This window comes from Notolepis coatsorum (genome assembly GCF_963971535.1).
Source record: "Notolepis coatsorum genome assembly, chromosome: 13".
In the NCBI taxonomy this organism is placed as follows: domain Eukaryota; kingdom Metazoa; phylum Chordata; class Actinopteri; order Aulopiformes; family Paralepididae; genus Notolepis; species Notolepis coatsorum.
Window position 1 is genome coordinate 44145747 of NC_140177.1, and position 13892 is coordinate 44159638.

The window sequence follows — 13892 nt, forward strand, 5'->3', positions numbered from 1 at the left end:
GGGGGTGGTAATCGGCAATCGACAGTCAACAAATAGGGCTTTAATTATATTGTATTAAAAGAAATGCACACCCGAGCCGCTAGAGGTCGGCAAAGTGGCGCGTCGCGAATCGTCCTCAAGAGGGCCCACATGTGTCTTGGATGTTAAGAGGTTAATGTTGTGTTTCTTTTTCAAATTTAGCCAAGAGTAAAGACCTTAACCCTATCAAAACAATAGGAGAAATGCTAATTATATCTCTTTTATCATAAAACCGCGAGGAAATTACTAAATCCAGATTAAACACTGCCATTGGAAAGAGGAGCCTTTTCCCTATCCATAGAAGTTTATAAGACCCTAAACATTGAAAGTTGTTGCTCAAACAAATGAATCTCATACTTTTATTGGTGTAAGCAATTTTACATCTCGCTCCATTAATTTCAGGGCTTCCTGGTCCACATATTTTCTGTGGGTTGCTGATGGAAGTAGGCCAAATGTCTCACTCCTCCCAGTCTCTGATAGAAATAACACCCAAGGTTAACTTTCCAATGCTAGCATTCCCATAGTTTTTAAATGTGAGATTACTTTTAACTTACATTTTTCTTTTGTCTTTTGTTTGCACAATACATAATACTGATTACGGACCAGGCACAATGAGTACCATTTGTTGTAGTAAACACAACATTCAAAGTTGCCGCTGCGGTGTGCCTGGGTCACAAAATTCTGATCAAAACTGAAACAAACTGTCAAACTAGACGTTGCAGATCAAATATGAATTAAGATCCAGCCATTGCACAATCCTATTTCTCGCCTAAAATGTAGTCAGAAACATATTTTAGTGAACCTTTTAAGGTGGAAAAAGAGAATGTTTATGAGCAAGCCGCCATGTTCTTTCCTGTTTGAAAAAACTGAGACAAGTCAAGGACCACCCACATGCAGAAGTCCAAACGCATTAACTGCACACCCACTGCCCAAAGGTTGATACCCAGAAACGTCCCGAACACAACAAACTAAGTTAATCCCAGGCAGAGTGAAGGGTCTCTGCAGATACAGACACCAACACTTTTCTTTTTTCTTTTAGGAGAATGCTACTCATTGTGCCTTTAACCAGTGGCGGCCGATGGGTACTTCGCCACTAGGGGCGCTATACCAAACATTTTGCAAATGTTTGGTAAAAAAAAGCCCAACACAAACACGCACAGCTCTCTCTCTCTCTCAGATGATGTCAGATCCATTCAATAATAAACACATTTGTAGGGCGGCTAGGTGGTGTAGTGGGCAAGGCACTCGCCACCAGTGTGGAGACGCTAGGATTCGCGTGTTCGAATCCAGCTCTCCACATTGTTTTCAGTTTAGCTGGTCGTCCGCAGTAATACACATTGGCCGTATTACGGGGAGGGAAAACTGAAGGGTGGGGATCGAACGTTGTGAACAAGCGACTCCTACAAGTCGGTTGGTGCGCCTGCGCAGTAGAATCAGGAAGTGTCGGGGGCAGCGTGAGCCTCCCACGCGTTACTCCTCGACACTGAGAGATCGAGCTGCGCAGGTGAAAAGATGCGACTGCTGTTACCTCAAGTACCGGAGGGGACTTGTGCTATGTATGACTTAGTCCACATTGCAGCCGGCTTGTGGGAGGCAAGAAACAGCGTTCGTGACAGGGGAGGGTTGAATTGGATGATACGAAATTGGGATGGGAGAAAATATAGAAAAATGGGAGAAAAAGTGGATAAAAAAAAAATAATAAACACATTTGTAAAGCTCGTTATTTTAAACAAGTTACCATTCATTGTCTGAGTGGTTATGTCCCACAAGCGGCGAAATTAGAGAGAGAGAGAGAGAGCGAGAGAGAGAGAGAGAGAGCGAGAGAGAGAGCATTTTAGTAAAGTTACATTTTCAACAAGATTGCTGCTATTTAAACACTTCATGGAAACGGGGTAACGTTAACCTTATGTCGACTGTAGTATTGTATGACCTCGACATAACGTTTAAACGTTAACGTTACTCCGTTTCCATGAAGTAATTATAAAAGTGGCCAGCTAAACTAACGGAGCTAACAGCTAGCAGTAGCTGTAACGTTACAACGTTATGCAGCATCAGTAGACAACGTATCATGTATTAAACTAGAGTTAAGATCGCTAATCTACCTTGTTGTTGGCTTGTTGATAAAGTATATCCACTCCATGGCATTGTCCATCCAGCCTGTGTTGATGTCCATCCATTGTTGTCCCTCCGCATCCATATAGCTTGTTGTTAGCCAACAAGCTGTGTGAGTGAAGAGCTGTGTCTTTGTCCATTTCCGCCTCGAACAGCCTGCAAACTACCTGGCGTTCTATCGCCACGCTCTAAGACAAACTCTAACCTTAACCAACTTTGAAAGAGTGCCTAAGCTTAACAGTCTAAAGAATTTGCAGTCACGGTACGCTCGTCTAAGACAAACAGCTGCCTGCATCATTCTCACAACAACACAACTATTCTCCACCGACCAACCTAGGAATAACCTAGAAATTGGATTCGGCCAATCAGAGATCGTCTCTGTGAAATTCTGCTACGGAAAAAAATACTGGCGTCGGCCAATCAGAGAGCGTCTCCGCGAAATGCGGCTACAGATATTCTTGACGCTACTGGCTAGACCGCTTCAAATCGCGCCCGGATTCCAACATAATAGTCATATTTCAACGCACAACGCGTTATGCACTGATTGGCTGTGACGGATACAGCGATCAAACTGTGACGCGCACTCAGAGCGCTATCGCGTATAGCCCGGGCAGAGAAATACAAAAAAAAAAAAAAAAACGTGATGTCACTTCCTGCTTTGGAAAACGAGTGTTTTTTAATTGCGATAATAACGTTATATTGTGCATTGGAAACACAAACATACTTAAAATGAGTAAATATTATTAATTTTAAACATGTTTATATTATTTATAGGGCTATAAAACTAAAAACTAAAAACTTATTTTTCTTGTTCTGTCATATAACCAGGGTAGGGCCTGAGGGGGGGCGGCGCCCGAGCGCCCCTAGTGGCGAGCCGCCACTGCCTTTAACCCTTTCACTACCACACTACAGACAGTTACATTTGATAGTTTTGTTTTTAACCCTTTCACTACCATACTACAAATGGTTAATGCTTTCACAACCACACTACAGAAGGTTAGGTGTACAGTATATAGATGCAAAGCATTCTCGTCTAGATTTAACTGGTCTTACACAAAGTGCCATGCCAGTGAGCCACCACTAGGGGCAGAGGATTCCTGTGAGTAAATTGCTGATAGTCAATATCTATACAAAATAATAACATTATATATACATGTATTATTTTTTATTAGCAAAGGGTGCACATACTAACATCATGTTAGTATGTGCACCCTTTGCTAATAAAAAATACCACTGATGGCAGTAAAAAAACAAACACAAACTTTAAAAGACATATATTTTTATTTATTCAAATGATTCAAGCAATTCCCTGATTTACATCTGAAATTCCTATAGTATGTATATCCTCATATATTTACAAGTATACTGTATTTTATATTTATAGCATTATGTAACATATTAACTGTAAAAACATTGACTCTGGTCAAGATCTGGAAAGTGTAAAACCTTTACCAAATAATTGTCCTGAGACAAAAAGGAAAAGAAAAAATATATTAACAGATTTATTTCATTATACTAACCCCAATTCTACGCATAACTCAAACATCACAATAGTGGAAGCCTTAATGAGAGATTTTTTGGCTAGTTTGGGTTGTTCACATTGGAACAAGAAAAGAAAACCCTCAAGTCACACAATGTTTGAGGGATGTGGAAGGAAACCACATAGACATGGTAAATGGCTGCTTTTTTATATAGTGCTTTTATCCAAAGCGCTTTACAATTTGTTACTCACATTTTACCCATTCACTCACACATTCACACACCGACGGCGGAGGCAACCATGCAAGGTGCCAACCTGCTCATCGGGAGCAATAGGGGTTAAGTGTCTTGCTCAAGGACACATCGACACGCTGCCTGGGAGGAGCGGGAATCGAACCGGGAACCTCCGGATTGCCAGATGACTGCTCTACCTCCCAAGCCACTGTCGCCCCATTAACAGGTACAGGAACATACTGTCAGCGTTGCCCAACTCCTCTGAAAGTTCAATTTCCGGTACAGCGTTCGGCCGCCACTCCTCCATCTCACACCTCTCTCAACTACCCAGGGCTTAGACCTCAACCCATAATCCCAGCCTGATAGCGGGACCTCTGCAGGAGGCGTTCGCCATTCTTCTTCCTGCCTTTAACTAGCAGCTACACCTGTGTGTGTCTCTCTCTCTCTCTCTCTCTCTCTCTCTCTCTCTCTCTCTCTCTCTCTCTCTCTCTCTCTCTCTCTCTCTCTCTCTCTCTCTCTCTCTCTGTGCATAGATATACATATATTCATATATATTTATAATCGTGTTTATTTTTTTTTTTTTTTTTTTTTAACTAAACTGTAAACACTATCATAGCTAATTCTGCCACCTGTGGTTACAAAGCACTTTTCATTGTAGAACCCTTTGATATGGCAATATTCAATAAATCACACAATGAAAAGAGCAGTGACAACTTTTAAACCACTGCATGTTACTTGTACAGAATAGTTTACAAGTTCTGTGAGACACTATTAGGGGTGGGGGAGCATTTCATGGAAATGTATTGCTGACTGAAAATCTCACTAATTCAGCCAAAAAATCCCTAGTTCACATAGCTGGGACATTGATAGTTGTCTGTAAACTAATAATTCCCGCAATAGCTGTTTCCTGAGGCATCTGACTTACTCATCTAACTTCAGCAACCATAATGAAAGCGTAATTGTATAGTACTCCTGCAACCCTGCCTGAGTTATTACCCTACTCTTAGCAACCCTGCCTGAGTTACTGGCCTACTCTTAGCAACCCTGCCTTAGTTACTGGCCTACTCTTAGCAACCCTGCCTGAGTTACTGGCCTACTCTTAGCAACCCTGCCTGAGTTGATTGATTGATTGATTGATTGATTGATTGATTGATTGATTGATTGATTGATTGATTGATTGATTGATTGATTGATTGAAAACATTATTAACAGATTGCAGAATGGGTACAGTACAGCTCAATACATACAATTGTTAAGGGGATGCAGACCAGAGAAAGACTTTCGTCTTGTTTACATCAGGGTCCCCCATTTTCAATTCATCATAACATATATGACATACACGACATACAGATAGACAGTACTGCTACATCTATATGACATACCAGATTTGCAAATACAGTACTGTCTGTGATACAAAAAGAGTCCAGAAAAGAGAGTATATACATTTGACGTAGAAACTGTACATTGGAGGCGGTTGGGTAGGTGGGGTGGGGTTGGGGGGGGGGGGGGGGGGGGGACTGTACATTGGAGGTGGTTGGGTGGGGGGGGGGGGGGGGTTGGGTAGGAGGGGTGGGTGGGGGACACTGTACAAATGTCTTATGTCTTAGCTGTACAAATGTCATTTGCATAAATTAGGAACAGTAGCGGTAGTTATTAGCCTACTCTTAGCAACCCTTCCTGAGTTACTGGCCTACTCTTAGCAACCATGACTGGCTACCATATACCATACTGGCATAACTGGCTGCTAGCCTACATGATAGGAAACATCTGCAGGGGTAGCTGCAAACCAGAGAGACGATGCTACTTGTAACATCACCCTCTTTTCACCTTTCTACATGATACAAAGCTCAGTGAACATTCTGTAAAGAGACGTAGATCTCTAAAAACCATGAGCAACCGACTCATAATGGAGATGGATCTTTCAACCTCTGTCGGCCTCACACAAATATGCCCACTCTCTTTTGTAACAATAATCCCATCTGTAAAATTAATGTTGAATGTTATTACTGGTGTTAGTATCAGCTGGCAAATTTTTGGCTATTCACAGCAACGTGCACGTGCCAGACTTGGCATCGCCACCACCACCACCACCACCCATACCTGCTGAGGACTCCTTCCTGCCGGGGTCATTGAGCTCATCGAACAGTCCCGTCTCAATCATCTCCTGCTGCCATTGGATCGGCACAGCACCTGAGCTGAACTCCTTGAAGAATTTGTCATCGACGCCGTCAAGCACGATGCCCTTGATCTCAGAGAATTCAGCAATGTCACCTGTGTCCTTGGCGTAGACAACGTTGGGTTTAGGGACCCATGGAGGGGGCACCAAACCGGCCTCCAGACGTGGAAAGTTGATGGACTTGAACCATGCGTGCTTCCTGGGGTCCTCCATGTTGTTCCTATGAGAGAAAGGAAATAATTTTCTGATTAGAAACAGACATCAGGCGCCCCAGTGGCGAACCACATAGCGCGCTCAGCCGCGACACGGTCGACCCGGGTTCGACTCCCGAACCCGTCGTTATTTGCCGAATGTCTTCCCCCCACTCTGTCTCCCATTCCTCTTCTGTCTCTCTCTACTGGACTGCCCAGTAGCAATAAAGCGATAAAACGCCAAAAGATTTATCTTTAGAAACAGACATCAACTCCTTACTAACTCCCAACTTTCTGAGGTAATACAATGAGAAAACCATGCAGTGAGAAGATGCAATGTTAGACAACATTGCAAATGTATTTTCTGCAAATATCCCAATAGAGGCCTTGCACAGAATATTTGTGTAGTTCTCTGTCTTCCAACATGGCTACCTGTAACAAAGCAACCATTGTTTTGTACGTGGCAATGGAATAGATGGTTGCTATGTGCAAAACAAAACAACTGGTTGCTATGTGTTGATATAGTATGTGTAATATATCAACAAAAAATTACTAAATCTGTTTATTACTGGATCTTATCAAATAAAATGTCATGGTTTTCCAGTGTTTTCCCTACTCTACCACTGCACAGAAATTAGGCATTTTCTTTCAAAAGTGGTTACCAAATACCAATGGTTGCAGGCAGCCACCCTGGAAGAAAGAGAACTACACAAACATTCTGTGCAAGGCCTCTATTAGCTAAAACTGGAATACTGGTGTTACAATATAGGCAGGGGATTTACTGGTAATTCACTGCAGCTTTTCTTAGCTGTAGCGACTAAAACAAATGTATGTTATCAGGTGTGAAATAACAGGCCAATTTAGCCATCATGCAATATGCGACATGTTCCCTCATTTACCATAGTTAGCCCTGACCTCTACCGTAACCCATTAATCATGTCTTAATTGCCTACTTTCCCTAAATGATACCCATCCCTCCTCACTAATAGTGACTTACATCTAACTCCGGTGGTTAGAGAGACTGTTCCATAATCAGAAGGTGATTGATTGAATTTTGATTGAAAATGTTATTAACAGATTGCAGAATGGGTACAATACAGTACGGCTCAATACACACAATTGTTATGGGGATGCAGACCAGAGAAAGACTTTCGTCTTGTTTACATCAGGGTCCCCTGATCACAGGTCACAGGTTTTATCCCTGTGGATCCCTACAGTGGACATTCCTGTCAAAACAGTCCCTTGAGCAAGACACTGAACCTCTTCTGTGTTAGGGGTGCTGAGTCTGTGTGCTCAGACCCGGCCTGGGACGATACATATGTGCGTCTCTGAGGGGATACGGGAAGAAATTAACTCTTAATTAGCAACAACATATGTGTGATATGGAGTACTGTTAAAACGCCTTACTTTACACCCAGACGCTCCTCCATCTTCTTCTTGAGGAACCCCTCAATGCAGTCTTTGGTCACGGGGTCGAAGCACTTGTGTTCCCACGGGGGCTCGTCCTCCTGGATCCGCCGCTGGACCTCCTCCTTCTCCACCCCCTTCTTCTTGCTGCCGGGGCCTTTGAAAGGAGTGTAGCCGGCGACCATCTCGTAGATACTGGCGCCCAGGGCCCACCAGTCCACCGATGTCCTGTACGGGGTCTTGGTCAGGAGCTCGGGGGCCATGTACGCTCCCGTGCCGGCCTAGAGAGAGTGAGAGAGAGAGAAAGGGAAAGAGAGAGGCATGGATTGGAGAAAAAATTAAGGAAATGAGTGATACGATACACGTCGAGGGAGAAGAAAGTGTCAATTGTGATTATTCCGAAGTCGGTCTACACTTTTTCTGTCTTTTACCATAGACATGTCCTGACATTCCAGGCACTGATTTAAGCGATACTCTAGAAACACTTAACCCTTTCACTACCACACTACAGAAGGTTAACCCTTTACTACCACACTACAGAAGGTTAACCCTTTACTACCACACTACAGAATGTTAACCCTTTCACTGCCTTTCACTGCCACACGACAAATGGTTAACCCTTTCACAACCACACTACAGAAGGTAGGTACCTTTCACTGCGACAATACAGAAGGTTAACCCTTTCACTGCCACACGACAAAATAATGTCTATATTGAGTGATATATTGATATATATGTGTGATATATAGCCTACTATAGATTAAGACCTGCTGTGCTAAACAAGTTTAAAGGGATACAGTGGGTACAGTGGTGTAGAGGTTGTGTGAACACTGTGAATATGGTTATCCTCTGTCATCACACACATTCACACACACACACACACACCCCTCCTCTCGCTCTCTCCCCCTACTTCTAACTGACCTCAGTTGTGGTCTAGGAGGACAGGGAGCTTAATGCTAATACTAATTGGCTACTAGCTGTCAAGAGTCACGTGTGTCTTGTACACGCTGACAGAATGCCTCCTCGGCTGCTGACGTCAAAGTTGTGTCCATTTATGGACACCATGTTGCCCACCAGCAGAGAGTAGGAATAGAATAAAAGTACTTTATTGATCCCAAGGAAAATTCAGCATTAGGCCTATAGATTGCTCACAATAAACATTTAGGTAGTCACAAATCTAAAATAAGAAGAAATGTACAGTAAAAAAATGTAGATGTAAAATGTCCTGGAAGATATACAAGAGTTTATACTGTTACTCTGTGCTCACTGCTCAGTGAGGCACAGTGAGGCGTTATATAGTCTGATGGCCGTTGGAATGAAGGACTTATCCTACAGTTGTTTTATTGATTATTCTTGTTTGATTTTTTTATATGTTTGTATCCAGACCCCAGGAAGAATATTAGCTGCTGAGGCAGTGACTAATGGGGATCTGAAATAAAGAAATTAAATTTAGGAGTTATCATACAGCTATGCATAAATACACCTCTGATAGTGTGTGATTCATGGATATGTATGACAGCACAGACACGTATGATGAATGCACACACGTGAAGAGGAGCACAGAGGTCTTCCACGCAATGACGACATGCAAATGCACCGACAATGATCACTCTTTTGACACCTCTCATTCCAGCTGAAAGCCATCTGACTAACAGGTTCTGATAATCGATGTCCGAGGACAGCAACCATGGTGATTGGAGGATCAAGAAAAGAGGGCGGAGTTTGAGATTGGTCAATTGGATGACACTGGCATCCCCTGAGCTGTCAGCCATTTGACATGAAATGGTCAAGGACTTACACAGAAAGACCCCTCTTAATTATTCTGTGCTCATGATCCAATTGGTCCAATGGCCTGACTGGTCTTGCTAAGATGGTATGATTCCATTGGCCATACAAACCGGAGGTCTGTGTGTGCAAACCTTTGTCTCTAATACCCAACCATTCTGAGGATTATATAAATAGACTGCATTTATAATGGACTGCATTTATATAGCACTTTCATCCAAATTTGTTCCTCACATTCACCCATTCACTCACAAATTCACACACTGACGGCGGAGACAACCATGCAAGGTGCCAACCTGCTCATCAGGAGCAATTAGGGGTTAAGTGTCTTGCCCGGGAGGAGTGGGAATCGAAACCAGGAACCTTCCGATTACCAGACAACCGTTCTACCTACTGATCCACTGTCACCCCCCCCCCCCCCATATAGATTTAGGGTTACTTGAAAATGTTGTAGCACCACAAATTACACTCCATTGAGCACTCCTGGTGCTTAAACTCTTCAACTCTACCCGAATGCCTTTTCATAACCATGGATTGTGCATTTGATGCATGTCTTTTAAAGTAAAACCTTTGATTGGTTGTCAATCAGTACAACTAAACAGATGAATAGATAGGCTTAAATAATAGGCATATTCCCATCTATGGAATGGCCACCATGGTTCTGTAATTGACCCCATCTATGACCTTAGTCCAACTGAACATTATGTAATTTATGTATCAATATATGTATAAATGTATGTCTGTTCAAATATGTATATGTGCCAATATGTATTCTATTTTTGTATGTGGTTATACAGAAAATGCACAATAAAAACTACTGAAGTCTGCACAATCAGTCCTCAACTATTTAACTGTCCATCTAAATGTCCAGACAAGTTTAAGCCAAAAGGCACTAAATGCACACAGCAAGGCTCTATATTTCATCATACTCAACAATTTTTTTTTTACCTTTACTCGGATCATGGAACACACTTGTGTAATGCCTACAAAGTAAGAGGATTAGGGACCAAAGCCAGGTGGTGGGGTGGGGTGGGTGGGGGCAGTGGAGGGTAGTAGACAAGTCATTCTGGCCGGCCGCTGAGCATCAGAGAGAAGTAGTGGATAATGAGATTACTGGCTTGCAGCTTACTCTTTGCTATCGCAGGTAAGCCCATTGGAAAAGCCTTGTAGTCTACAGGGGAAGTACAGGCAATGTGGAATGAGAAGTTTTGTCGCATTGACAACTTTTCATTCTTTCGTATTCTCAAGAGATTCTCTCTTAGCTGTAAGCCTCACTTGGTGATGAATAAGAGCAGTGTCTACAGAATGACGTGGACGAGAATACACAATGCAGACCTTTGCGACTTGTTGTGTTCTATGCAATGCACACATGGTGACTTACATGTACAGACATGATTTTTCAACATCTCTAAAGAAACAACTAAATACATGCAACCAAACTGTAAAAGGAGAATGTCATGGACTCAATACCCAAAATGACCCTAACCTAGCACTGGAGTCCCTCATTGAGCCCTTACACAGAACGGTTGCCTATAATTGGCTGGGCTATAATCTGACTGCGACAGGATCAAATTTGTTATATAATGGACTCAGAGACTCTCACTGGTCAGATCTTTAAGCAATCTTGTAATTCCCGTCCAGATTTAAAGTGAGAAGCAGAAATCAAGGGTGACACCCTTGTGTGTATTATTACACTCATTTAAACCCACAGTCTGCTGACTTTTGACTTTCCGTAAAGCACATTGCACTCAAGCTCAACTACACATGACCAATGTAGAGGAGATACCCTGGCCCAGGGTATTCAAGTTTTTGAAGGGTTTGAACAATAGCTTAGAGAAGAGATGTTGGCATGACAACTTGCCAACTTTTTATGATCACCATCATCATGTCATCCCGATAGCTATGATTTTACAACTTTTACAACTCAGTGTGCTCGCAATGCTGTTGAAAGTCAACCAAAAGTGAATGGATCAGCACATTCAATGTCACATTCACACAGGCCTACTTACACACTGGCTGATGCTTTTCCCCGGACGCAGCTCCACAGCCAGACCCAAATCTGAGAGTCGACACTGGCCTAGGCTGTCGAGCAGCACGTTCTCTGGCTTCATGTCACGGTATACAATATCCATTTCATGCAGATGGAGAATGCCGCAGGTGATCTGTGCGGTGTAGTGGATGATGCGCTTCATCTCAATGCCCTGGTCTTTACCCGAACCGTCATAGCCAATGTGATAGATATGGTACTTGAGATCTCCTCCATTCATCAGTGTCATGACCAGGCACAGGTGGGTCTTGGTGTCGTAGGCATAGGCCAGATTGACCAGGAACAGACTGTTGACCTTCTCCAGGATCTTCTTCTCCAGCAGGGCCATCTTCTCACCACTTTTCTTTTTCAGGCGCAGCTTGTCCAGTTTCTTGCAGGCGTACATCTGCCCTGTGTTCTTCACCTGTACCGCACACACCTGGAAAGGGAGAGCAGAAATAGGTCAAATGTCTTGGTCCTTGAAAACCAGAACAATGTAGAGTTTCTTTTTGTGTAGAAAGGTAGAACGGTTTTAATACAGTATTTGATGGTAATTTCGTAAACTTGGCTTTAGATGGTGACTTTTTGTAATGTATTTCATACGTTTCTGGACCATAAAATAAATGGTCAGTGTATGGTATGGAAAACATATATTAGAATATTTGTCATATATAAATATCTACAGGAAAGTGAACATATGTCAAATATAATGGTACAAAAATAATCACGTTCATATAAGACATTTCTACAACTTTTTCACTTGGGTTGCCCATCACCAGCCCACTCTATTAATGTTTTCTCTTTTACACGGTTCTCATATGATAAAACCCTATCATTGTTATTGACTTGATATAGCCACCCTGCCATGGATGTATGCCACATATATTGCGAACCCTATTGAGATCAAATGAATGCCTCTTGACCAGTTCATTCAGAGGTAGCTAATGCTATATGTATCTAGTAACTATGCACTAACTGGAGTGCATTTAAAAATAAAATAAATAAAGAAAAATTGATATTTGGATACTTGGATACTTGTATGCCACAAGACTTTGTTCATTGAGCAGCATTTGGCACGATTACCTTTAGACAGTAAATCCTGATCCATGACTTCACAGAACATCCCTTCTCGTGGCTTAGTTGAGACCTTCCTTCTCCCCCAACAGAAAAGCCACCCTACCCTTACATTACTACACAAGCCATTCCAAGAACTTTGATGTTTTAGTTTGATTTGACTATCTCTGAAAGAGTTATAAGAGCTCATATAAGCCATGTCATGTCACATGGATCTACCTTTTAGTCTTTGCTGAAATCAAAGGTTCTCTTGACCTCTGCTGCTTCAGATATTACCTCATTGTAGTGACTTACTCAAATAAATCAGACAAGCCTTATTTTTTACTTTGACATTTATAGGGTGGTGCAAGAAAGCAAACTTAAGGCAGAATATACAATGGAATTACACTTACCTCTCCGAATCCTCCCTTGCCCAGAGTCCTGAACTCGTAAAAGTATTTATCGCTGATGGGCTGCTTCTCGTACTCTTTCCACTGCAAGAATTTATCATAGAAAAGGCTGGCCTGGTATTCCGTGAAGGGTTTGCCTTTCAGAAACTCTCTCGTGCCTTCCTGGACCTTCCCTTTCATCACCTCATCAAAATCCTTATCCGTCACAGCCTTGCATTTGTCGGAGGCTTCCCCGGTGAGGAAAGCGAGGAAGTTCTTGGAGTCGGCCTTGCAGTACTTCTTCATGATGTTCTGGCGTGATTTGTCCTTCCCGGGACCTTCGGCCAGATCCCATTCTAACAGATCATCCAGGAATACAGCAGCATTCTTATACTCAGGTTGGTTGGCCAGGTATAGGCGGAAGAACTTCTTGCCCACGGGCTGCTTCTCGCAAACCGTCTCAAACTCCTTTTCAACTGTACCCCGTGCTGCAACACACTGGTCAGGCTTGGGGAGCGACAGACTGCGGCGGCGCTTTTTCATCTCCTTCTCATCGCCGCCCTGGGCTTTTAGGTAGGCCGTATTGGCCACCAGGTTATCTAGTCCCCCCATGTCCATCTTGGCGGCTGTGTCTGGTCGGTCCGCTCTAAGTGACTGGGTTCTTCAGTGGCTTCCTAGGGATACACCCTCGCTCGACCGGCGGTGCAGTGTTTCGGGGTTTGTGTGTCCGTGCAACTCGCTCCAAAGCCAGTGCGCGAATGGGCTGCTTCACCAAGCCTACCTGCAAACACAAGGCACACTGACACACCCATGAATTACTCATTTAGAATTAAATACCTGGGAGGGATTTTGGCTTAAGGATCTTTGCGTGGTCTATTTGTGGCTGCTGCTCACAGAAAGGGAACCGTAAGAGGGCTCTATCCTAAGAGGCTTTGGGGCCCACTATATTTGGCCATGACTGTTGGGCTGCTGCTAACAGCAGGTTCCACACTGGGTTCTGTTGAGTAAACACTAAAGGTGAG

At 43.1% G+C, this 13892-nt stretch overlaps 1 protein-coding gene across 1 annotated transcript; it reads right to left on the reverse strand.

The window, feature by feature from the left end:
* Positions 1–5884: 5884 nt before the first annotated feature.
* On the reverse strand, positions 5885–13482 carry grk7a (G protein-coupled receptor kinase 7a; the record flags this gene model as incomplete). Its single annotated transcript, XM_084327277.1, has 4 exons — positions 5885–6239; positions 7618–7898; positions 11412–11867; positions 12895–13482. 4 exons carry the CDS (start codon positions 13480–13482, stop codon positions 5885–5887), a joined length of 1680 nt encoding a protein of 559 aa, XP_084183403.1.
* Between the last annotated feature and the right edge of the window lie 410 nt (positions 13483–13892).